Source organism: Coptis chinensis, chromosome 8 (genome assembly GCF_015680905.1).
Source record: "Coptis chinensis isolate HL-2020 chromosome 8, ASM1568090v1, whole genome shotgun sequence".
Taxonomy (NCBI): Eukaryota; Viridiplantae; Streptophyta; class Magnoliopsida; order Ranunculales; family Ranunculaceae; genus Coptis; species Coptis chinensis.
In genome coordinates this window covers 83,268,991-83,296,002 of record NC_141463.1, presented here as the reverse complement: position 1 = coordinate 83,296,002, position 27,012 = coordinate 83,268,991, and the positions used below count along the sequence as shown (strand labels likewise).

At 35.3% G+C, this 27,012-nt stretch overlaps 2 protein-coding genes and 1 non-coding gene across 4 annotated transcripts; 2 read left to right on the top strand and 1 right to left on the bottom strand.

The window, feature by feature from the left end:
• Positions 1-4,695: 4,695 nt before the first annotated feature.
• Positions 4,696-10,085, bottom strand: LOC147483577 (uncharacterized). Its single transcript, XM_086580915.1, is given in 8 exon segments — positions 4,696-5,412; positions 6,823-6,919; positions 6,922-6,994; positions 7,505-7,591; positions 7,691-7,945; positions 8,680-8,891; positions 9,326-9,492; positions 9,649-10,085. Coding segments are annotated over 8 exon segments (1,389 nt in total). The 5' UTR covers positions 10,035-10,085; the 3' UTR covers positions 4,696-5,300.
• A 4,195-nt stretch (positions 10,086-14,280) lies between these two features.
• Positions 14,281-14,353, top strand: TRNAA-AGC (transfer RNA alanine (anticodon AGC)). The gene has a single exon. It is a non-coding gene; the product is annotated as a tRNA-Ala (tRNA).
• A 118-nt stretch (positions 14,354-14,471) lies between these two features.
• Positions 14,472-26,802, top strand: LOC147483575 (D-alanine-D-alanine ligase family). Of its 2 annotated transcripts, none has more exons than XM_086576129.1 (24): positions 14,472-14,911; positions 15,009-15,080; positions 15,284-15,327; positions 15,416-15,527; positions 15,613-15,684; positions 16,118-16,180; positions 16,841-16,918; positions 17,018-17,110; positions 17,212-17,331; positions 17,865-17,945; positions 18,721-18,936; positions 19,031-19,078; positions 20,061-20,306; positions 20,773-20,876; positions 21,551-21,795; positions 22,185-22,253; positions 22,335-22,399; positions 23,506-23,675; positions 23,760-23,838; positions 24,373-24,628; positions 25,195-25,240; positions 25,655-25,763; positions 26,335-26,397; positions 26,482-26,802. In XM_086576129.1, the coding sequence occupies exons 1-24, from the start codon at positions 14,609-14,611 to the stop codon at positions 26,560-26,562; spliced, it is 2,835 nt and encodes a 944-aa protein (XP_086432255.1). In that variant the 5' UTR covers positions 14,472-14,608; the 3' UTR covers positions 26,563-26,802. The 2 variants fall into 2 exon arrangements, with proteins under 2 accessions (XP_086432255.1, XP_086432256.1); XM_086576130.1 differs by having other exon boundaries at positions 14,587-14,911; positions 16,081-16,180.
• Positions 26,803-27,012: the final 210 nt, after the last annotated feature.

Below are 27,012 nucleotides of genomic sequence, written 5' to 3'. Positions count from 1 at the left end.
CGATGGCGAGAAAATTGAAAAATCTGTTAGCTTCCGATTTTGGCGCGATCAAACAATGAAGTCAATATGAAGCGGTTCTTTATGCAATTTTAACGCACTTGACACGGGGCCAAAAAATCGAAGTTATTCAATCGACTCAAAGCTTGTTATGTAATCAATTTGGCGGATCTTTTGTTGCTTTCGAAATGATAGGATGGTTGCGATATGTCCAAAAATGCATGAGCTATCCATTCATTTCAAATCCATTTGTTCTCACCAGCTGCTCGAATGATAATCGCCATGCCGATGCCTTTTAGCCTATCTCCGCCGCTAGCTTGATGTTAACAATGAAAGAAAAATCTATATTGATTTCCAACCTTTCCAAGCATAACCTGCCATAGAAGAACATGTTCAAAACTTATATATTTGTTTCATCTATGCTATTTTCGGACGACATCTCGGAAATTCAATTCGAGCAAGTGAATGCCGCCGTAACAAGGAAAAGAAAGAGAGAAGAGCTAGCTCAATCGGGCGGCACAAGTTCGAATCTCACTCGTGAGGAAGCAATTTCAAGAAGATTTAGCCGATTATCAAGGTTCACGATCATCGGTTGAGAGTGATTCTCCACCCACACATGATGCCGACCAAATCAATGTTGATATGGAAGATGAGTCCCACGGCGGATAATTCTCCGTACCACATTTGGATCTCCAATCCATCGACGGTGACACTTCACCGGATGATTGGAGACCTATTTATTTAGAATTTCTACAACATGGAACTCTATCGAGGATTCATGCGCTTCCTACAAAATTAAAGAGATGCCCGGAAATTTGTCATAATTCCAAATTCTAAAGGAAATCTCCTACTTTATAGGAAAGCAAATAATTTCAGTCCTCTTTTTTCGGATGTCTTTCCAAAGATCAAGGTCATCTAGTTCTCAAAAGAGATACACGGACTTTGTGGAAACCATTATGGGGACGTAGTCTTGCACATAAAGCCATGACTCAAGGATCTTTGGTGGCCTAGCATGCAAAGACACTCAATGAGAATTTGCCTAAAAATGCATACCATGTCAAAAACATGCAAATATGGGCAAACTTCCAAAACGGAACTCCACCCAATTCTAAGCCCTGGCGAGAAATGGGGCTTGGATATTGTGGGACCCTACCAAAGGCTCCCGGAAGTGTAACGATTTTTATTGGTTAAGTGATTATTTCACTAAATGGGTAGAAGCTCAACCGCTTGTCAACATCTCAAAGCGGATGTACGGCGTTTCTTATGGAAAGACATCGTTTGTCGCTTTGGAATTCCATCTAACATCGTCTCGACAACGGTAAACAATTCGATGTGGAAGAAATTTACAAATTTTCGCCCACTAAAAATTCAGCATAATTTCTCCGCCCATATTATCCACAAGCAAATGGACAAGCGAAACAACCAATAAGGCGATTCTCTCGACTTTGAAGAAGAAGCTTAATGAAGCAAAAGGAAATTGGGTTAAAGAGTTGCAAGAATTACTTTGGGCTTATCGCACCACTCCAAAGCATTCTACCAATCTTTCCCCTTTCAATCTAGCTTATGGCATGGATGTCCGTCCTCCCGTGAATTAATTGCACCAACTACAAGGACGTATAAAAGACAAACTGGTAACAATGATGCCGCTTCTAACTTTGGTGGCGGACTCAATTGATAACACTTTCGAGAAGAAGCTTTACAATGTCTAATAAAATATCGTGCAGCCATGAAACGCAAATATGATAAAAGCTTTGCCTCAAGAGTTTTGAACCGTAAGATCGGGTATTTAGCCGCGAAACAGGAAGCTCATTGAATCGGGAAGTCAGTCGAGAATTGGGAAGGACCGTTCATTATTGATAGACCAAAGATCCAAAGGGTCTTATTTCCTTCGTCGAATCACGAGAAAAATTTGCCAAGCCATGGAATGCTTTTCATTTGAAAAAGTTTTATCGTTGAATGTTTGTTTTTCATTCATTGTAATCATTTTATAATTCAATAAAATTCGATCCATCTTTCGCTTTTAACTAGAGATCAAATATCCCAAATTTCATTACGTTATCATTACACTATGGGGGCTTACACCCCAAATTTCATTACGCTATCATTACACTATGGGGGCTGGACACCCCAAAATTTCATTACGTTATCATTACACTATGGGGGGGCGATTCCCCAAATTTCATTATGTTATCATTAAACTATGGGGGCGATAACCCCAAATTTCATTACGTTATCATTACACTCATTGGGCGACACCCCAAATTTCATTACGTTATCATTACACTATGGGGGCGACACCCCAAATTTCATTACGTTATCATTACACCAAATTTCAAATTTCATTGCGTTATCATTACACTATGCATTTTATGGCACACCCAAAATTTCATTACGTTATCATTACACTTATGGCGACACCCCAAATTTCATTACATTATCATTACACTATGGGGCGGGCGACACCCCAAATTTCATTACGTTATTATTATATTATATTTACACCCCAATTACGTTATCCTTAATACTTATATCTATTTTGCCGACCTACCTCAAAACTGGGGTTACACAACTATTATATATTTTGACCAACCTATTACGATTACCAATCTGGATAAAAATAGATAAAACCAAATATCATGAATACAAATTGGAAAAAGAAACATAATTGAAAGAAAGAAAAATCGAACCTAACCTCACATCATCATAACAATAAAGAATAAAACTTCACTCAAGAAGTTGTGCATAATGTTATCCTCCAATGGAACTGGAACACCTAATAGATCCGACGGAGATACATCTTCCAACTTCCTATAATACATAGTATAATAACTGACACCGCTGCAATTTTTCCCTTTCTCGAGAATCTCTTGATTTCCAAAGTCCAACACTTGCCGATGCTTCACGCAACACCCTGCATTTCTTAATTTCAACCGCATGCTTCTAATTATATCATCCTTCTCTTCACACCCTACTCTAAAATTTTCCACCCTCTCATGACATTCATCTAACTCCTTCTTCAAAAATGCATTCTCTTCCAATAGTACCTTGTAGTCTCCTCTAATCCCTCACCAAGAAACTTGTTTTTGACAATTCCAATTTCTCACATTTTAAAATTGCAACTTCATCACTCAAAACCTTTCCGCTCCTTGAGAACAACAATTTTTGATTCATTTTCGACACTTAGAGCTTTCATGATATCTGCTATTTTCATTTGACTCAACATCGACCGGTCTACTTCTGAATTCTGTCTTCTAACTTGTTCTTTACAGTAGAAGTCATGTATACTTTCCTTGTGAACGTTTAAACTGTACACGTCTCACAAGTACAATCTCTGCGCATTTTATTAACAATATCCTTGTTCCTAAGTTGCCCCCATTTTTCTTCTTCTTGCAATATCTGCGTAGGATGCCTGGAAGACCACACTTCTCTTGAGAGCAAAGGAAGCACTGAGGGCCAGAGAATTAGAGGAGGATGATCTTACTTAAATGAAGATCTCTTGGACTATATCCCGGTTATTTGTTTACTAATTACTTTTATTCAAGTCAGAGTTTTTTTTTGGTAACTATTCAAGTCAGAGTTGTCATTGTGGGTCTTTATTATTATCTCTATTACATTGTATTTTGGTGGGTTTTGGCCTTTTGGGTTTAGTCGAAATATTGCTTGGATTTGTGTGCATAAATCTATGTTTGATAACATGCCATTCTGGTCTGTACACTAATAGTTCATTGAAATGGAAGTATCATTTATTTCACTTGTTGGGGAATAGTTGGTTTTACAAAGTTTTGGTTGATACTTATCTTTTAGACTTGACCATAATAATTATGAAATGAAAAAGACAATAGGAAGGTTATGTATCTATTATTCTGTCTGAAAGAAATGAATCATATGATGCTACATTGATACGAATTACTCGTAATTTTAGTTACAAGATCTGGTCCAACTTGGATTGAATAGAAATGAAGCAAAGGTAACTGAGTCTCCACCCATGTACATACAATCCTGCGTAGAAGCAACTTAAGAAAGATTGAGAGGAAAAAAAGGGCACTCAGAACGCCCTAGGCATATGAAGTGGGTCAATTTGACTTGCGTACAAATTATAGGCTGTGTTTGGTCCACGGAATGAGGTGTTAAGGGGATTTAGTTCCACAAAACAAAACTGGGCCGTAACTTTTTCGTTATGAAAACCGGGACCATCCCAAGTATCCAAAAGAACCAAGGTGCATTTTGAATCGGTCTCTTTTGAATCACCATTTGCATCAGATCACAATTCCACTAAAATGCTTGACGTGACACCTTCATACCGTGTTCATTCCAAACCAGTGGCCCTATATGACTTCAAAAGTTGCCCATCTGTGTGGTGAAACTGTGAAGTTGGGATTCGGTGTCTACCACTCCTAATAAGGGGTCTTATCTCAAAATTATAGTTCGTCCATCTCATTGTCTGGCTAGGTTGTAGACCATCAACTTACCATTTATGCATACGTAAATAGGAAAACCAAATGTTAGTATTGCAGCATTGCCTGATGTTCTTTATGTCAGATCAACACGATTTTGCTACAAGTTGATCCAACGTTTTCCTTTGACATTTGATCACCTTATAGCCATTACTTTATATATATTGCTCGTTAATCTGGTTATTAGAAATTTTGATAGTACCAATTGGCCAAATGGAAGTTCGAGGTCATGAAAATATTTCTATACAAGGAGAAAAGACAATCAAGATTTAAAATATGACAAAAGCTGCATAATTCACATTCTAGCACTCAACTACATCCAAATTTCAAGTTCACTAAATGAAAAATGTGCAACTGAAATTACAGGGTCCAATTTCCATAAGATACATACTTGGCAAAAAGATAACATTGAGAACAAAATTTGAGCGCTGGTAGGTGTTGCAAATTTGCAATAACCATTAGCTCTCCCAATTGTAGTCAGAAAGATAAAGAAAAGGAAAAAACAAAAACGGTGGTCTTAATTTATTTTGAAGATTCTTGGACTTCCGAAAGACGATACGAAACAAGTTGCAGAACAATCAAATATATATGTCTGTCTGGCTTATCGTTTTTGAACAATAAGATAGTTGGAGGAAGAACAATGCACCCCATTCTTTTCCAATGGTAAGCTGCCACTAACTCATCAAGACTGGAAGACAGAGATCACCCAGTAGTATATGAGAAGACAAATGAAATCAATCTTTTTTTTTGCTCGGTAAAGTTGAATCTCATTAAATGAAATCAATCTTGCCAGGAGAATCATTATCACCGAGCCTCAGTCAAATGTTGACATCTCCTTACAAACCCCCATCACCTTATAAAAGGAGCCAACCACCTCATTTCAGTCCCATTTCCATTGGACAAATAATATATCTTCTTCCATTTTTCATCCGAGAATGCTTCGCGACGTATCAATCTTTGCCTGCACAAAAGTACAGTGGGCACAAGTTCATGTAGCAACTGCTATGTATTGGGAGAAAAATTAATCATACCAAGTTTTGAAACACACTTCTTAGATAAAAACTTATTCTAAAGGTCATGTAGCCCGTAGTGGGGAAAGCAGTTTGGTAAAGGTGGATCCTCCTGTTGGTACTAGAAGGATGGAAATGCACATATATAATAACTCAAAAAAGGACCACTGAGGATGTTAGAATACAAACAAAGAGCGCTAACAGAATAACTAATCTGTATTTTCTTAGCAACCTCAGATTTCTGTCTGGCAGCATGCTAGTATGGTCAGAAACTTAATTAAATCCAAAACCTACCACTCCATGACCCGTTATGTTCATGCATAGGTCTTATAAAGAGGATGGAAAAGGAGAGGAAATTCCCAAATGGTGAACACTACAGATAGGTTTATAAAATATAAAATGATACTCCTTAATTATATTGTAAGAACCTCTCCTCAAAAAAAAATTGTAAAAGTGGTTTCCGTCTATTGCACTTTCCCTAACAGACTGATCATTTTGACAAGAAGCTTTTCTCTCGTCAACGATATCAGCACCAGCGGGTAAAAGTTCATCAAGTAATGGAATCTTCAAATATGAAAACGGGTTTGCAGAAAATTATGCATCCACTGTTCATTCCAACCCATGCCCAACTTCAGGAGGATATCACTCTTTGACATTTCCTATATGTAAATCAATTCATCTATCTTCACAGTGACATCTATATGAAATATCTTAAGGAGCTAAGGGACTTGAACATTAATATAGTTAATCTTCCTACATTCTACCGTCTCTGAACTCTCTACATATTCAAATTCTTCTTATTGAGAAACCTTCATCAGCAACTAACAAATCTTCTATGACGAATACATGAGTCCCACAACTATATAGAGTGCAGTCCCATCTTTCCATTTATTGTAAGTAACACTAGCAGATCTAGAGATCCATGTCAAAATATATGTATGAACTTTCAACATGTACAGTTGCGTCAAAAGAATAATAAAAGTCATAGTATCTACTCTTTATGCATTACATTACTACGTCTTTAAACATAACTTTAGCGCTATGACGCTATCTATCATTTTTTTTTAAAAAAAAAGACAAAAAGAAAAGAAAAAAGCTTTTGTTATCAGATAGTTATTCGTTCTATGAGCATGTTCTTGTACTATTAACAGATTTTTTACTATATTCACAAATCAAAAATGAAATCATGTATATCATTCATTTAATTATATTTCAGTATCATCTGAATTGCAAACACTTTCCCATTAAACTCACATTTTCTATTTAAGAAAAATATAATCATACAGAAAAGAAACAATCTATACGGCATTATGAAAGCTAACTGATCATAGCATCAAAATCCTGAAAAATAGTCAACTTACCTAACATAATAGTGGCAAACCACTGCTGCTTCATCTAAACTGTAACGAGGAAAGTCAATCTGAGCATTTAATGGAACATCTGGCAAGTCTTTGCGTGGTTGCCCACTGCTGTTGAATGAGAAAAAGCTCCCACCATCATCTCACTGTGCATCATGGATCTAAACGCACTTACCTACAAAGGGGAGAAAATATTAATACCTTTGAACACATTGATCTTCAACAGAAGTACTTACTAAAAGTTCTCTTGTTTAACAAGCTAATTGACCCGATTTGGTGCATATTCAACATCCATATGCAACTACAACTACAGGAGAATAGGGGAATGCTTAAACATACTATAACAGTCAACTTTGGAAAAATTCTACAGGTTAGCTAATAATAGTAACTATGATCGAGAAGGAGTCAAATAGAGCCCTAATCTTCCAAGAAACTAACCAAGGCTGTGTTACTGTAAAAGTAAACGGAAAGTAGCAACATTGAGGCACAACAAGATAGCAGAGTCCTACAGCTAAGTAGTTACTATTTAGTATGTACCAATACCATCCAAGATAGTTTTCCAGAGCCACACAACTAAGCGTGCTCATTGAATTTATGTGAAGATAGGAATTCAATAGCATATTTATAGAAAACAACTCATTTTTATAACAGTCAGCACAAAAGCAGTCAAAATTAGTAAACTTACAGTTGCTATTTCTTTAGCATGAATTGGCCGGGTAGAACGGACAGTTATTGGTTCTCCAAAATCGCTGAACGTAAACCAACTATTATACTGAAAATTCAGAAAAGAAGATAAATAATCATGTAGATGCAGAAAATATAACGTCTCTCTGAACACCTGAAGCTTATAGGTTTTATGATTTTATCTAACCTGATCAATTGCAAAAAGCACAGGAATATCTTTCACGTGAGATAACTCTTTTCTCAAGCGAACTACTACTCCTACAGCAGCATGTGTGTGAGTAATCCCTGTTTGAATCAAGTCATACAACGTAGATCCTTCAGGCATCACCATAGAGTCAACCCCTCTCATCCATCCAGCACCAGCACCTTCTCCCAATGGAATTGGATCAAAGATTTGGCAGGGTAATTGTTGTAAACGAGACTCATTGTATTTCAGGAAATCCTGGGGACCAAGTCAAGAGAAAATAAAGTCATATCAGACCACAACCACAGGGAAGATTCAACAGCATGTTTTTTCTGAGATGAAGAAGGTATCCCACTATACCCGCATCAAATATCATAAAACAATAAAAAATAATAAAAATGGGGCTTCTAAGTATTCAAGGATGTATTACTTCTCAACCATTTACAATATCCATGATTTACTTTCTCAGCCCTCACCTTCCTAAAAGCTTAAAAAGATAGGAGAACAGATTATGGACAGTATAGCATGGTCAAGCACTTAAGGATACGGTTTTGAGGAGCGCCAGGCTCCTTAGGTGTCACTCCATATTCATATATAGACTTGTAGTACATCATCAACCAGAAAATTTACAAATACCGATCAGTTATGACTTATAATTGATAAAAGATGATAAAATTCCAAGAAATTGCCAACTTCAACTAAAAGGTAAATCAAACTCAAAAGCAATGGGTTGTTTTATGATCAATGATTAAAGACAACAATTGAAATGTACAGACTTGTACTACACCAAGCAGCAACACTTACAACTACCATTCAGTTATGAATAAAAGAAACATAACACGACTCCAGGAAATCACACACTTCAATAAAAGAAAAACATAAATCAAATTCAAAGCAACGGATTTGTATAAATGATAAAACAAAGCAATCTATGAATCATATTTGAAGTTAAATTTATAGCTAAGTCTGGAAGAAGAGCTCTCAAATCGTACCTTAAGGATTTCAGCAGCTTGAACAGGAGTATCCCATAGCTCAGTCTGGGGGTTATGATAGAAGAATCCTCCATGAGTCCATGATTTACCTTTTGGAACATAAAAAACCAGCCATCCTTCTTCACGAGCCCACTGAACAAGCATAGCAAGTGCAATACTCTTTCCGCAGCTGACTGGGCCATCCAGCACGATCTGCTTCTTAACTTTAGGACCTGGCGATGACAGCTTTTTAATCAACTTCATACTTAATCTCTGTTCTTTTTACCAGATCACCCTACTAATTCCTAAAGAACAAAAGATACAAAGTTCTACACAAATGAACTCTATGTTGATTGATTGTGCTTCAAAATCTTAAATACATTTATATACTTAGTGTTATCCAACAAATACAGATCAATTTGATGAGCTTCCTGAGTAAAGTTATTCATATAGACCATTGTTTAGCAGTGTCATCAATCTAACATTTCAATCTTAACAAATTAATCCAAGGTCAGTCTTCTTCACATTTTCTTTCTATAAACTAATTTATATAACAAATCAACCAATCAACGTAAAACAAGTGGTAGATTAATCTATAGGTGAAAATAACCTAGTTGACACAGTATATCCCTAATGTATATACCGTGTAAACCAAACAAACACTCACCTTTACCATCAGACGTTTTCAACGGTGGATCAACAATGCGCCTAAAATTATCACGAAGATCCAAGAAACTCTGTCGAACTAGTAACCCATTACGTTTCACCTCATCAAACTCCTTTGTCATTCCATCAGGCAATCCTTCTGGTAAAACCGCATTCAAATCATCCAAACTACAAAAGCCCAAAGATACAAAATTTAGCTAAAAGCTTCCAAACTAGTAACTTGGGGAATCTCGGGGGGCGTAAATTTGCAGCTTATTCTGCATTTTTACCAACAAAAACTGCTGAAAAACAAGATGGGCAATTCTAAAATTGACAAAAAAGTACCTGTACTCCAAGTAAAAGCAAGTATGTTTCCTTCCAAGTTGAGAAATAGGCCTAGTGTCAATAAAAAGAGGACGACCATTAGGCCCAACATCAAGAGACTTATCATTGATCTCTTCAGCAAGATGACGTGTACGTGAATCTTCATCAAGATCAATACCCATGTCTTTGAAATCATCAACAATGCTTTCTTCATTTTGAGTAGCAGCACTTTGGGCTGATTTTTTTTTAGATGTTTTTTTAGTTTTCTGTTTGAGTTGGTTTTTAGATACCGTTGATTTTGATTTCGAAGCTTTTTTTGATGAGAAATGGGCTGCTGTTGTTGTTGTTGGGATTAATAAATGGGCTTTAGAAGAAGAAATGGCGGATTTGAGGATGGAGCGAAACATGGTTGATGGGAGTGAGAGAAGAGAGTTAAGAGTGTTGGGGTTTTTGCTTGTTTTTGTTGAGGGTATTTTCGGTAGTAAAATGAGGGTTTTTGCTAGACATTGGGCCGGGTCCTCGAACTCCTTTAATTGGGCTTAAATCTTGAGCATTTGTTGGGCTTTAAAACGGATATTTAGAAACACCTCTTTACAGTTTTTTTTTCTGTTATTTTATGGGCATTTTCCTCAATGCACCAAAAGTCAAATGCACTCACTATGCACTAATCCACACCCCTCGTCCACTCAAACCAAGGATTGAGGATGTATTGCACAAAAGACAAATTTTTTTGAGTTAAAATTCATTCATCTAGTTATATGAACTCCACTTTATATGAACTCCAAATAAACTCTACCACCAAAAATGGATTAATAAGATGAACTGAGGAACTTTTTTGGTGAAGATAGTTTTCTCATAATAGAGAATATTCTTACAAAAAAATCAGCCCAAACGAAATGTTTAACCTTGTCAAAAGTTGTTTTGAAATTTGAAAAATCTAGACCGTTGGATAATTTTATAACATTGCAAACAAATTTTGATATACGTCTAGACATCTTCGAATGTGCTGATTTTTTCTTCTAATGATGACCTATATTGTGGGACTAACATCTCCACCAAAAATCAGCTTATAATTCATTGGTTTCCATAGTGGAGTTTGTTTGAAGTTCGTATAAGTGGAGTTCATATAACGGGCCGGTTCTTATATTTCCTACTTCTTGATAACTTAAAAGAGTTTTGCAAAAGAGAAATTTGTAGATAGATTTAGAAAATTTTTTTATAAATAAGAAAACATTATTTTAAGATTAGTATAAAAAACAATTTAATGTATCAAAATCACAGATACAATTTTTATCTCCAATTTTGACTCTCTATTATAATGTTGAAAAAACATTGTAGAACATGTGCTAAACTTTAAAAGAGTTAGAAAGGTTAATTAGATAAAAACTTTATTTTCTTCACGTATGAATTTCACTTCTACCACATTGGTGTCAACGTGTCTATACCTATAAGATCTTCACCCCATAAGAAAATAGCTATTTAAGACCAATAATTTGATTGTGTTTTTTTGTTTTCAAATCAATTTTACGAAAAATTTCAACATTTTTTCAAAGAGTTTAGAACCTTCAATTCAAATACACTTTCTTTTGAATATGCATTTTTGCAAGAAAAACAATGTATTGGGTTATATTTTTGGAATCAAACCAAATCGCAAACTGATTATAATAGTCGGACTTCCTGATTGTAGTAGAAAGGCGTGGGTAGATAATTGAAATGGGTAAATAATCATCATGACAAGCGTTATCTTTTGCTGGGAGTAAACCTTGCATTAGATAAAATGAAAGTATAAATTATTGTATATTACTAAGCAAAAACAAAAATCAAATAGTTGATGTGATTTATTTCTCGATTCCCCTTTTTCTTGTTATTTACAAGTCTGTTTCTATTAATCAGTAGTTTGAAACATAACAGTTGGAGATGATTTATGATAGGCTCATAACTTCTCCACAAAATTTAGACAATTTATATTACAACACTCCAAAAAAAAAAATAGTAAAAAAATATGAACACATACCAATAAGTGATTTTCTGCCCACAAAAATCCACAAAGTTATACCACATATATTTTTCACAATATTTTATGAGCTAGCTAGTTTAAATTAATGTGTTTTTTTTTTTTTTTGTCTGTTTGTTTAAAAAAAAATTATATTGTTTTTTTTTTTGATAAATATCATGCTAAGTTATTGCCTTTGTGCTATTTCATTACCTTCCATTACACTTTCCTTACCTTCCCTTTTCCTTTTCTTTGTAGCTGTCAAATTTGCATAAAAATTGCTAACTAATTTTAGTGAGATTATAAATGTTTAATATAAAAGAAGATATTTTTTTGGTTTGGTAATCTATATAATAAGATAAGGTTTTTTTTTTCCACTAAAAGACAAAATAACATACAAAGGACGGCTCATATTTGTTTGAACAAGATCAAACGGCTATTGTGCGCTGATTTTTCTTGCATGTTTTTGAAAATAAATTCAAATTTGTATACTGCGTGCGGTTGGTACAAGGTGGTAGCTCGAGGGTTGAATCTCCTGTTATTTTGGTATATTTAGTTTTCATTTTAAGTTTGAAGCTTTGAGATTTTTCGGTCGGTTGGTTCACCTTTGGTTTTTGAGATGGAGGCTAAAAAATAGAATAAATAGGAGAATAAAGTAAAGTAAAGCCTTTTGATTTTTGTTCCCAACTAAAGTTAAAAAGTTGGCTCTCGTTATTTTTTTTTTTTTTTGGTAACTATTTTGTTTCTGGCACGTGGTACTATTTTGAAGGAGGCAAATTAGACTTTGGTTATTATTGAATTAATGAACCTTTTTCCAATTTTCTTAACAAATATGTCATTTAATAGAAAAAAATCTATATCATCAATACAAAAATAACTAAATATATTTTATATATTATATAAGAGGCTTTTGAAAGCTAAAAGGCGGTTAAAATTGGTTTTGGAGCTAATAGGTCGAGGGTGATATGCAATTAATCAGATATACCGAATGTATATATTTGGCCCTTTTCAAAATTTATAATAGTATAATAATATCAAATATTTCTAAATAGTTATTAGCGATCCAATCACATTTAACCAACTCAATCTTTACTGAGAGATATCAAACCCAACAATTATATTAAATATTTAAATAAATAAGAGGAGATAAGAGATAATATATTGGGATAATACAATAATTTGTTTATTTAACTTTTGTTAAGGATGATAAAATAAGTAAACTCTTAGCTTTGTTTGTTGATTATGCCTTTTTATTATAAATCCAGTTTAAGAATCCAACAATTTGTTAATTTTAATTATATTTTTGGAAAAGTGATTTATTTTTTTGGTTTAGTGAGAAATGGTCATTCGCCAATTAATCACTCACTCAATCGGTAAAAATTTATCGGTTTATAAGCGATATCTGATTAATCGGCCGATATTGATAGCATAGCTTGGAAAGCACTTTAGATTACATGCCTATCCCACTCTAAGCTCTCCATCCTTTTTCATGTTATGGTGACTAAGGTCTTCACCCTACATTGGTTGAAAATCTATATATTAGTCCATCATGCAACTTTATTTTTCGAAGATGACATTTTCTTTCAATCTAAAGCGTGTCAAAAAAATTCGATGAGTACCTTTAAGATGGACCACGACTTATGATGTTTCATTGTGGGAGTAAAGTCCTTCAAGCCAAACTATGGACTGCTGGTGAGAAAGCTATAAATCCAGTATTTATCCCAAAAATAATATATTTGGATCCCTCACATTTGGAGTTTTTCTTTCAAACTATATATCAAGGCAACAATTCCCCATTCGACTAGCTTATGCCATGACAATTAGTAAATCGAATGGACATTCAGTGAGACATTGATTTGAGAACACCAAATTTTAGTCATAGACAATTCTATGTGGCCATGTCAAGATGTGTTTCTTCAAAAACAATATATGCAAAAATTGTACCACAAATATCGTATGCCCAGGACATTAATAATACTAATGAGAAAAGGTGAGTGAGAAATTAAAGATGATGATTTAAAAATTGTCTTATTAATCTTTGTGTAATATTTATTTGATCTTGAGGTGGCGTTACAATAAATGTTTATTGTAACATAAACAAAACATCCATGGATAATGTGTTGGATTCATATGTGTATCCCTTTATTTCAAAGGTCCCTCTTTCAAAACACGAGTATATTTATTGATAGTTCTTTGAATTCCATTTTTCTCTTCAATATATTTGCCTATAATAGCGTTTAGACTCTTGGGTTTATGCTCTTAATTCAAGGCTTTCTCCCCTTATTTGTTTCTCACTCTGATATGCCTTGATTTAATTAAGGTGTTGTAAGCGATAAGTGCAACAAGTTGGTTTGTGAGAAATGAAATACATAGAATTGTCATAAACCCACTTGAGTGTTGAGTGTTTCGATGACATGGATATGAAGTATAAAACTGCTGGAAATGAGTAGTGCATTTTACATATCCCTATCTTTATAAGCTTATAACATGGATTCATTACTGCCATGAAAATTGTCTCTTGGGGTGTTGTTTAAATACAATGTGTCTTGAGTGCCATATGGCACGGGCATTAACTAGTTTTCATATATCACAAAGATCATTACCTAAAATCACAACCTAATTCCAATATCATCATCCTTCTGTAATAGTTATCATATTATGGGGATGTAGCTCAGATGGTAGAGCGCTCGCTTAGCATGCGAGAGGTACGGGGATCGATACCCCGCATCTCCATATAAATTTTTCCTTATATTTTTATTTTACCCACCACATAGCTAACATAGTCCCCTGAGCAGCGAATAGACTAAAGTAACGACAAAACAAACACAGTCATGAACACTCGACTTAAACAAGCCAAAAATAGCAGGTGCCTGCCGTCTTTGATCATTTGTTTATACCAGAAAAAACTGTTTTTATTTTCGTCGTCTTCCTTCAAATAACTCCCAAACTCACTTCACTTTCTCTCCATCTCAAAACACTTTCTTCAAAATGGCTTCTTCTTCTTCTTTACTTCCCAACACCAGTAGACTCACTTCCCACAATGATTACAAACTGCCACCTGTCATTTCTTCCAAGCAATCTTTTATCTCTTTTCCAAACATTGTTTCAAACAAATTGTTATATAAAAGGAGTTTGAGAACTTTGATTAGGTGTGTGAAGACTGAAGTGAGAGTGGAACAGAAGGGGAGTGTGAAAGATAAGGTTTTGAGAGTTGGTCTTGTATGCGGTGGACCTTCTGCTGAACGTGGTATCTCTTTAAACTCTGCAAGATCTGTTCTTGATCATATTCAGGTACTTAATTAATTAAATTTTTTGTTTTTTAATGTAATTGTTGTGATATATTTGATTTGTTGATCACTGATATTTTTTATATTTTGGTATGATGAAGGGGGATGGTTTAGATGTGAGATGTTACTACATTGATTGCAATCTTAACGCTTTTGCGATATCTTCTGCACAGGTCAGTTGATTATTATTGATTGTAATTGATAATTGTTGTACCAAGTAGATTATGAATTTGAGTATTATATTAAGTAATAACAAGTAGTCGATAAGTACAGTGAGTGTTGTGACTGTGTTAAGGATTGGCTTCTATATTCTCATTGTTTATCCTAGACGATATTTCTTACTTTGCATCTGATTTTTCCATATCCACTACTATAGGTATACTCAAATACTCCTGCAGATTTTGACTTCAAACTTGAAAGGTAAGCGATCAAACTTGCAGTTATTGGCCCTTTTATCGAACTTATGTAGACTAGATGATTATATTAATATTTCCTATTGGCATTGCAGTCTTGCACAGAGTTTCCAGTCCTTAGCTGAATTCACAGAACACCTTGCTTCTTCCGTGGATATCGTATTCCCTGTTATACATGGTCGCTTTGGTGAAGATGGTGGCATTCAGGTTTGAGCTCAATGCATTTGAGATGGTATTTTGATGCTTCTGAGCTAATACTAACTTAAAAGACTTTGCACATTTTGGATTTCAGGAGCTGTTGGAGAAAGCAAACATTCCGTTTGTTGGCACACCATCGCAAGAATGCTGCAGGGCTTTTGATAAGGTGAAGGCTGTAACAATAATTGTTTCAGTTAAATCTTCTTTTTCCTAACAGGAAGGTATTATGTTAGTAAGGGACAGAGGCATAATATTTTTATCAAATACTAGAGAAAAATTAGAACCGATGAGAAAAATTAGAACTCCTTTCAACCATAGAAGAAAATTGACAAAAGAAAAAAAAATCAAATAGAATTATGTACTTCTCTAGTAAAGAATTCTATGTGCAGAAAGATGTTTACAGTGCACTTTTAGCATTCACCACCTTTCTGGATTTAGAAGTCACAATTATTATCTATTCTGAAGCAATGTGAACCTTTTTTTGTTAATTTCAAGACGTTTTCAGTTGTTCTCCATTTCAAATAGTTTACGATGGTTTTGCGGTAACTTTTCATTCTTGCAGATTCATTGTTAACTCTTCTCTTTTACAAAACTGGCAGTTCGAGGCTTCCCTGGAACTCAAGAAACAAGGATTTGTTACAGTACCTAATTTTCTAGTGCAGGTGCGAAATCAAAATGCATCTTTAATTAGTTGTTTTGCTATATTGGTTAGGTGTGTTGAATCTAGAATCTGTCATATATATCGCTTTTGGACCACAAACAACAAATAATAGACGTAGATTTGTTTAGATGCCTTTTGAGCATCCTTGTATGTTTTTATGTCATATCAGTTATCATGTGTAAGTACGTCTCCAATGTCGTTTAAGAGTCTACGTTATCGGTTTGCCTGCTGAAGAACAGCTTGTTTTGGTGAGAATTATAACTCTATCATTATAAGTATCAAGTTCGTATTTGTAAGGAGTTTCAAGCTTTTCCTTTAAAATTGTTGCTGTTAGTAGATTATTAAATTTATTGAACATACCAATGCGGCTCTCTTTGTTGATAAATTTCACAGTGTTGTATTTATAGTCTGCTGTTAACCACTTCGTCCTCCAGCACACATTTTGAACTTGTATGCTGTTCTTCCTTTACATATGGGCGTCTGATTCAATAGTCTGACTACTGGGTTCTCGATCATATTTTGTTCCAGTTTTGGAAATGTTTGGATATGATATTTTTTGTTTCCTTTTGGAACTTAAGGATGTAATTATTATGGTTCAGTTGAAAATTCAGAGTCATTGGTTACCTCTGGCTCTGCTAATTTCTTTCTATATGTTGTTCAGGGAGGGACAATGATTAAATCTGAATTAATTGATTGGTTTCAAAGCAATCAAATTAACAGTGACAAGGGGAAAGTTGTGGTAAGGGATGCTTTCTGGCTGTAGTTTGAACCTTGTAGACGTATCAGGAGAAAATTATTCATAGCACCCCATCCTTTGTCTTTCCTTACGTAATTTCAGGTAAAACCAGCAAGGGCTGGATCAAGCATTGGTGTTACTGTTGCATACGGGGTCGATGACTCCATTAAGAAAGCCAATGATATCATTTCAGCGGTATGTAGGACTTTGGCAAATGGTTAAGGTGTCACCTGGTGATTTTAATTAACAATCTTACTCACTTGTTTTACAGTGCTGGTTTATCTTATTGTTGTCAGGGGATCGATGACAAAGTCGTTGTTGAAGTATTTCTTGAAGGAGGCAGCGAATTTACAGCCATTGTTCTTGATGTTGGATCTGGTTTTGAATTCCATCCTGTAGTTCTCCTCCCAACTGAGGTGTGTACATTATCATTTATATGAAGTATTGAAATGAAAATAGAGGATAGTCATTGAGAGAAGTGGTGAGGAAAATCAAATAGAGAAGTTTTCTGTTGATGTTTCCTTCTTGTTATCATCTTCATTGCCGTCCTCATTATCATTGCCGTCCTCATTATTGTAGTCTACTATAAATTTTACCACTATTATTTTTATAATTATAATTTCTAAATATAGCCTTTACTGTTATGACTTATGAGAGTACAAATGAACAAGTAGATTTGAAGAACGTTATGACCAGCAAACATCGAAGAGCTCTTATGCAAGCGTACACACAACAGTTCAAATATGTAATTATTTAGTAGAAGTTTGTAAGTGTTTGGTAGAAAGGTTAAATTTGTCTTTAGGTTGGACCTTATACTAAAGCAACTTTTACAATTATACAGACATTACAATTTTGTTAAAGTTGCTTAGTGGTTTTACAGAAAATGGTTCTTGGAATAGTACAAACTGTTGCCATAGAATGGTACTTAATTTATAGAATCAATGACCAGGTGGAGCTTCATTTCCATGACAATGTTAGGGAGGAGGATGCAATTTTTAACTACCGAAGGAAGTATCTTCCGACTCAACAGGTATGCATATGCTGACATCTACTTTTAATTTGCCTAACTTATAAGCGACCATGTCCACATCCTCTTTTATTTTACCCGATGAACACATACATGCATTCATCTGAACTCTGAAGTCTAATGTAGAAAGGGAATTTAATCTCTTTGAGACGTCAAGTTCTTCTTGCTATTTTCCTTTTTTCCGTAATCAATTGACTTTTTGCGTGCAATTGCTCATTTTTATCTCATGGTCCTAGAAGTTGCCAATAATCTATTCATATCATATACTTAAAGATGTAAAAATGACAACATTTCCTCTCAAGTCTCAGTTGCGCAGAGGAGCACAAAGAAACCATGAATACTCCACATCTTTGTTATTGACTCTACATGGAAATGAGCAAATTGCTGATTTTTGGTGAGGATGTTAATTTCTCAACGGGAAATTTTCTGTCACCTAAGTTTAGCATTCTGACTCAAGGGGCCAATGAGCATCTTTTAAAGCGATAGTGGTCATTCCAAAGTCTCGAAACCTATTATGTCAATGTGAACTCGTCTCGTATAACTTTGTTACAGTTTTCTGTTAAGGTGCAGAGACACCGGAATGAGAAACTTAAGGTGATCTCCATGACAACATGAACATCCTCACCGAAAATCAGTCGTTGACTTTCTCCATTTGGGCCCATCAGCCGTTTAAAATCATGAGTCGAATTTCTTGGCAATCTAGATCCCCACTCATGTGTGATTTTTCTTCCTATTTATCTTCCATAAAAAACGTCTTTTGTACTTTTTTCTTTCATAGGTGGCATATCACACTCCACCTCGTTTTCCTACTGAAGTAATTGAACATATAAGAAGAGGAGCGTCTCTATTGTTTCAAAGGTTTGGCCTACGTGATTTTGCTCGGGTGGATGGTTGGTTTCTGCCATCTTCAAATCATGCATCTTCATGTACAGGTAATGATGACAAGTTTGGAAAGTGTGAATCGGGTACCATCCTTTTTACGGACATCAATCTGGTAAGATTAGTGACACTGTTCATTTGTTGGTTATTTCTGCACAAGTTTCTTCCAGTACTTATGTGTCAAATTGTTTTTCTCTCATCTGGAATAGATTAGTGGTATGGAGCAGACCAGCTTTCTGTTTCAGCAAGCTTCAAAGGTGCCTTTTCTTTCATCACCAATTAAGTAATCTTAGTTAGAAGTAGCGCCCACTGTGTCTTCCATATGATATCTGCATATTATCATAGTAGTCTCCATAGAACAAAATGCCCTTGAATATTATGGTTTCTGTCGTCTTTTCCAGGGATAGGCACTCAAACACCGTGGTCGATATTTACAGTGTTGAAGTCTGGTTGGCATTAATTTTATAATTTGGTAAAAAAATGTAATCTGCCAATGCAACAGTGAAAATGTCAGTGAAGTTTTTGAAATTTCACGGGTCAAAAATCAATCTGCATTTGTGATGGTTGCTCTTGACAGCCACTTTTTGAGTTGTGATGATAAAGTATTGTTAGACTTAATTTCTTATTAGCCTTGTGCTTGTATCCGAAAAGCAGTTCCCAATGAGATGGATCGTACAAAGGCATAAAAGAAGTTGTGAGTATCACGTTACAAGTTGTGCCCACAACGAGCATTTCATTTTCTTTCCCTATATCAGAGTGTTAACTTTGGATGCCATATCACATGTGGGGGTCTGATAATCACTAGTCACTGAATAATTATGAGTAAATTTAGACACTTTCCCCAATCTTAACCTAAACTGGGCATAAACAACAAGTACATAGCATTGCAAATTCTATTTTTCTTAAAACAGGGTTTGAGAATACCGGTCGTATGAACCAGCAGTCTAATATAAATATATGTTTCATGCAGTTGAGCTCATCTATATGCTAGTCTTAGTTGAAAATTATAGTTTGGAAGCTCTGAAGGATACACATTAGTTTCTGCTGTCAATCTGTGATGAGATTTTTTTTTTGTTCTCCAGTGAAAGATACACTTACTCAGGATTCGTAGTCTAACATTCTCACTGAACATACTTGTGCTTGATTTCTGAGATTATAATTGGCATTTATTTTTTATTTATTTGTTTCTTTAACTTTTATTGTTGATGTGCATCTCAAGGTCTTTTTTTTGGCATTCAGGTTGGGTTCTCCCACTCTAACATCCTCAGAACTATTATACAACGTGCTTGCTTGCGGTTTCCTGTGCTTGCTCCATATAGTAATGCATCAAATGCACTAGCTACAAGACTAAAGTCCACGCCAATCATTCCAAAAACGAAAGATGCTAAAAAGGTTTTTGTTATCTTTGGAGGAGAAACTTCAGAGCGCCAAGTATCCTTAATGAGTGGAACAAATGTTTGGTTAAACTTGCAAGCCTTCGATGATGTAAGCCTGATATTACTAAATCATTTTGTATCTTGTCAATTCTATTATTCATGTTACTTTTTTTCTCCTATTCTCAAATTCATTTAACAGTAACAATTGATATGCAATACGCTGATTGCCTGTATGGCCTCCTGTGTTCACATAATGGCTTTTAACATAATTTGAGAACGTTCTCTTTTCATTAAAATTGTTTCTTAAAATTGGCGCATTGAACTCAAAACCAAATGGAAATGAGTAGAGGGTCCCTAGGATCGTATATATGTTATGACTCTAGGCAACTTCCCAAGGTGTAATTACATATCCAAGTACATTTATTTGCATTCCTCATTCATTCTAATTGGACATATTCTATTATGAATTTCAATACTTACTCATTTAAGGCAGAAAATGGAAGGAAACGAGTCCAAGACGTTTGTGAAAGCTTTGGTGTTGTTTCCTAACTGGTTGAAGTTTATTTTTGCTGCAGCTTGAAGTAACTCCATGTTTGCTTGGCCCTCCAAACGGATATTCCTCAAATATGCAAGAAGATAAGGACTATAACGTCTTCTCTAAAACCGTTTGGTCTTTACCGTAAGCGCCAATTATATATTGATAATCATGATTTTCATTTGTTTATAGTAGATATCACTCTCCTTAAATAAAGTCTAAACACATACTAACGCTTCACCTACTCTAGGTGGGGACTAACGCCAGAATCTGGCCACTAGAAAACGTGAAGCCCTAGGTCTGAAACCTGGCTCCGATACCATGTTAAGCATCATGAGCATCCAACTTAAAACCAATTGGTGATATGTGGAGAGGCCCAGGAACATTTAAACTCTAATGCAAGGCTTCACACATCCCATGTGGGACTATAAAAAACATCTCAACATGCTTAGTCATGTGTGGCATTATATGAGCCTAACACGTGGACAACACATGGCTGACGTGTAGTAAAAGGGTCCATTTGGGCCAAACACAATAGCCTGCTCCGATACCAAGTAGAAATCTAGAGTCGTATTGATAATAGCAAAATTTAACGATTACATGGGACTCACTCTCCTTAGCAAAAGTTGATGATTACATGGGACCCACTCTCCTTAAATAAAGACTAAACACTTACTAACACTCCTACCTATTCTATGTAAGGCTAAAAACTCATATCGTAGAACACTAATTCTTATATCTCTCTACATTTAGAGTATCTGAAAAGGTTCAAAAGTACTTATTTCCACTTGTAAGATATCTTCTTTGGGATTTTGCAGTTATTCTCTTGTTCTACGACATACTACGGAGGAAGTTCTCGCTGCTTGTGCAGAGGCTCTAGAGCCAGCTAGAGCTACATTGACATCTCAATTACGGAAACAGGTGATGGCTGATCTAGTGGAAGGCCTGAGTGAACATAGTTGGTTTACGGGGTTTGATATATTCGATGTTCCACCTGTGAAGTTTTCTCTGGGGCAATGGATCAAACATGTTAAGGAAATTGAAGCAACGGTGTTCATTGCAGGTTTAGTTTCTGAATCATTTACTGCTATTAATGACACAATACCTAAGACAAACCCTAGTAAAGACATTTCTAAATACGATCGTATATCTCTCACATAATCCTCTAAATGTTCTATTTCTTTTGGCTATCATTTTTGTTAGTTCCCTTTCTAACTATACAATGTGGTTAGAAATTTTTCAAGAGAGTATGATTTTGGGGTCAGTAAATTTTTAAATTTATACTTTTTTTGTTCATCTTTCAACTGCTCTTTATTAGTGCTCGGGTTTGATTACTTTGATATCTCTTAAATTTTCCCTGGATCATTCGAGCTAGAGGAAATCTGACAGTTGTCTTTGTACGAACTCAACATTTCATAGTTTTAAAGTTTTTTTGGCAATTATTCTCAACAGTACATGGAGGAATTGGTGAGGATGGTACCATTCAGTCTTTGCTTGAGGCTGAAGGAGTTCCTTTCACAGGTTTATATTCCTCAGACTTATTTCAGCAACACCATAACGTAGGGCCTCGTAATCAATCGGTTAGCTCTGTTCATGTTGCAGGTCCTGGTGTATTTGCTTCCAAGACGTGTATGGACAAAGTGGACACATCTCTTGCACTTAGTCATGTATGATAACTAAATACCTTGTACTCCAATCCTTATAGATGACAATGCATGATATAAACGTCTGCTAAAAATATTGGACGTGTCTATCTGTTTTGTTAGTATAGAGGAATATAGCATTTGATCTTAACATTTTGATAATTACTTGGGGTGTACACCACCAAGAAGTGATCACACTGCATCACCTTTTTCCCCAGTTAAGTTGAATATGCTAAAACATATATTCTTTATATTATAGTAAACTTTAAAAACAAGGCTGTACAGTTGCGTAGTCAAATTTAAAGAACCCATGTAGGATAACATATAAGGCTGTAGAAGCACCAAATTTATAATGCACTATGTTGATATTCTCTGAATATTTTTGGATACTACTTATTTTTTTGATAGGTTAAATTTATTGATTAGGATGTAAAGAGGATACAATGTGAGAGAGAAACTCACTTACATGATACACCAGCTGTACACTGGAGGACCACACACATCCCAAGTCCTAATGCCCGTTATAAAGAACTCCTTAGTTAACCCACCCACCCCCATTACAAAGACTCAACAAACTACATTCTGAATGTTGATAAGAAATCCCAATTGTCATCCCTATCACTAGCAGATATGTCATTGCTAGCGAACACATACTATAGTCTACATGATCATCTTCATGTTCCACCTCCATGTTAGACTGATAATTGTCTAAACCCAGCCCCATCATTTTCTCAATCCGGCACTCCTCACTATTATTTTCATGTATTTCCCCAAAAGAGTTTTTCAAGGCCCGTTCTTCCCAAACCAGATGATATCCCCAATTTGCCTGCTAATGGCATGACCATGTATTTGATCCAATCGCGAGAATCATCCATGTTTCGGCAATTGTATATTCTTTTGGATACTACTTACTGCAAAAGACAGGGGATATAAACTTTCACTCTCATGGAACGACACAAAACAGTTTCACGTTTTGAGTTTTAATTTTTAAATATCATAATGAACCAAGTGAGTTAATTGTTCTTAGTTTACTGATACTTGTACTTTTGTGCTTATATCCCTCTCCATGTTATGTAACTGAAATGATTTCTCCTTCCCTCAATTAATTGATTCCACTCTTCTATATGTAGCTACAAGATCTTGGGGTGCTTACAATAAACAAAGAAGTTCGAAGCAAAGATGAGCTCCTGAGTATGCCCACACTGGATATTTGGCTTGAGTTGACCAAAAACCTGCAGTGTGAAACATTATGTGTGAAACCAGCTCGAGATGGATGCTCTACTGGAGTTGCGAGATTATGGTATGACCAACGTATATAATTATGACATTTTACTGATGCTGTTGTAGCTCAACTCTTCTGGTGATGACCGTGCTGTTTTTGCAGCTCCCCGGTAGACCTTGCGGTGTATGCAAATGCTTTGAGGGATTGTCTTCTACGGATTCCTTCGAACAGTCTATCAAAGGTGTCAACAGCTTTTTTATTTTTAGATCAATTAAACCTGACTTTCTATTAGGTCTCCAGTCATCTGTCTTCACAGAATACAGCTTTCCTTTAATACACATTAGGCTCCAACTTTCTGTTTTTGATAACAGTAGTTTGGCGCAACAATTTAACTGTTTAGTAACTGGAATAATTCATCTTATGTGTGAAAACAAACAAAGAAGTTTAGTCCTCAAATCTACACATGCATTCTCTGTGAGGTCACATATGGATTAAGTGTTGACTTTGTTAGCATTTTTTATGTTTATGATCAAAATCCGATAATCGTACGCTGAAATAGTTTAGAGCACATTGATTTTACATGCATTATTCCTACATCATAATGTAGAGATCAGTTATGTGAATGCTTGTTGATTTGAGCTGTGTATTGTATATAGGAAGACACTTATTTTGTCTATAATATCTTGAAGGACTGATGTTATGTGAAAATAAAAATGGTAATTTTTCTCTATTGATTCTGAACGATTTTATTTCTCCTCCAAAAACAAATTCTTAGGCACATGGAGTCATTGAGTTGCCAAATCCTCCTCCAGAGCTGCTAATATTTGAACCTTTTGTTGAAACTGATGAGATAATCATTTCATCGAAATCACCAAGTGAAAATTCACACCACCTCATATGGAAAGGAAACAGTAGATGGGTTGAAATTACTGTTGGTGTTATTGGGAAACGTGGAGCTATGCAATCTCTAAGTCCCAGTGTCACTGTTAAGGAATCTGGTGACATTTTATCTCTTGAGGAGAAATTTCAAGGTACTACTTTATGAATGTTGGTTACTGATTGCACATGTTAAACTGATGCCTTAGTTGTATTACCTTCGTTTCTGATGGATTTGAAACCAAAATCATTGTCGCCTACTTACATATTGCTTGTTAGTCTATGAAAAGGAGAGAAGAAGAAGCAGAGAAAAGAAAATGTTGGCGTGATAGTGGCACCCATTAGATGATAGGATTAAGCTCGGGCTTCAGAAACTTTGACAGATCTTTATACCTTCACAAATATGTCTTTGAACATATTAGGAGTTTCATCCTTGTCTCCCCCACAATAAAATGGAAGTATTTTTTTTTAATTCTAGAAGTACTCAACTAAGGGGGGAATGTATCCTCACCTCAGCTTGCATGTGCTAAAACTGGAGTAGGCTGATTGGCGTCTTTTTGTTAATTATGAATGTTGTGAAGTAATATCTTTTGAAGATCTATGAAAGAGGCATTTAGAATTTATAAAAAGAAATTTTGTTGCGAATGGTCTAATTATATCAATTATGTAAATTTGGTTTTGTTCTATGTGCCTTAAAGTCTGCTGATACTTGATTTTACAGGTGGAACTGGCATCAATCTAACTCCGCCGCCATCCTCAATTATGAGGTTCATCAAGAAAACCCTTGATTTTATGGAAATTGAATTCCTTGTCCATAATTTCTTTTTAATTTAATATTTAAACAGAAAAGTCTGTCGGTTTAAATGCTGAAACAAGTGCCTGGTGAAAATAATCAGAAAATTTTCCAACTGTTAACCTGATAAAATGTGGTGGGATTTGAGCCTGAGCAGGTAGACTCCACATGATTCTAATCATGCGTGATTGTTTCTTGAGAAGGCCCCTTATTAACATTTCTTGAACTTTTTGCCAAACACATCCTTTTTTTTTAGAGAGAAAATAGGAGCTCGACTGTTAGCAACTTGTTCAACTATTCCTGATACTCCTTTGGAAATTTCAAGTTAAAAATTATATTATTCATGTCTACTCACATCCCAGCTTTGTTTTTTCTTCTCTTGTACCAGTAATGAAGCCCTAGAAAGATGTAAACAGAGAATAGAACTTATTGCAAACACTCTCGGACTAGAAGGATTCTCACGAATTGATGCATTTGTAAATGCTGACAGCGGGGAGGTACGTTCACTTTCAGATGTAATATTAACGTTACTGTGTTTCTTTGCGAATTTTGTTGGTATAGGAGTAGACGTTGAGACTACCATTTCCTCATTTACTTATACTGGACATGTATGACCAGTCTATTGAGAACCTTTACAGTGCAGCATTAGGATTTAGGAAAGAAAAGTATTTTGATTTTGTCTTTCGACAAACGTGCATTAGGTTGAAAGGCTGTGCTGAGTTGCTATCTTTTGTCCACATGTGAATATCTTATATCAGATGGCGCCTAAGACCCACCTGGGCACCTATGACTGAGATTGCGTGAAAAATAAGTCTGACCCATTTGACGGGTCAGTACAATGGCCCTTGTCTCATACATTTTCTTCCAGTAATCGGGCCACCTCGCTGTAGAACTGCATAATAGTATGATACAACTATTTACCTTCTTGAAGTATCCACATATCGTCTTCCCGCTATGGATGGGATTCAAAGAGTCGTACTCTTTCTGGTTTGTCTAACTGCGTCATGTTCTTTGTTACTGCCTAGACATTACATGTAACTTGCCACGGTTATTTTGAATTATTTGCAGGTGTTAATTATTGAAGTTAACACAGTACCAGGAATGACTCCCTCTACGGTGTTAATTCATCAGGTAGATAACAGTCTTCAGTTCAAAATGACATTTCCCTTGAATACCATCTTTATCATTTCAAATATTTTCTTTTCAACCTTTCAGGCACTTTCTGAGCAACCTCCAATGTATCCTCAACAATTCTTCCGTACGCTGCTCGATTTGGCGTCAGAGAGGTCCAAGTAATCCCCCTACCAATTTACAAGACACTTCCAAAATGAAATAAAATTCTTTTGTACATACTGCTCAAACTCAGGTTTAAAATCTGAACTTACTTTACTGTCTGCCCCTTTCACCTCTGGTATCATCACCCAAAGGTTTTACCAACTTTGCTAGTTGGCACCTGCTTCTTTTCTTTTCATCTTATACAGTCAATACTTAATACCATTAAGGAATTCATCCAGTACACCAAAACTCATTTTCACATCCTTTGAGATGACTTTTGATTTGGTTTCCAGGCTCATCACTACAACAGAAATAAAACAAATTCAATTATCAATAAAATTCAATTATCAAAAAAAAAAAAAAAAAAAAACAGAAATAAAACAAATAATATCATGTATACAATGAAGCACAGTTTTGTGTTCCTTAATTAGTTAGGATTTTAAGATTGTGTCAGAAGCGTGAAAAAGGTTA

Coding starts and splice junctions, on each gene's coding strand:
- LOC147483575 (XM_086576129.1), top strand. CDS start 14,609: ATGGCTTCTTCTTCTTCTTTACTTCCCAACACCAGTAGACTCACTTCC. Junction 21,796..22,184: donor AGCAACGGTGTTCATTGCAG/GTTTAGTTTCTG, acceptor TATTCTCAACAG/TACATGGAGGAATTGGTGAG. Junction 26,398..26,481: donor CTACGGTGTTAATTCATCAG/GTAGATAACAGT, acceptor TCAACCTTTCAG/GCACTTTCTGAGCAACCTCC.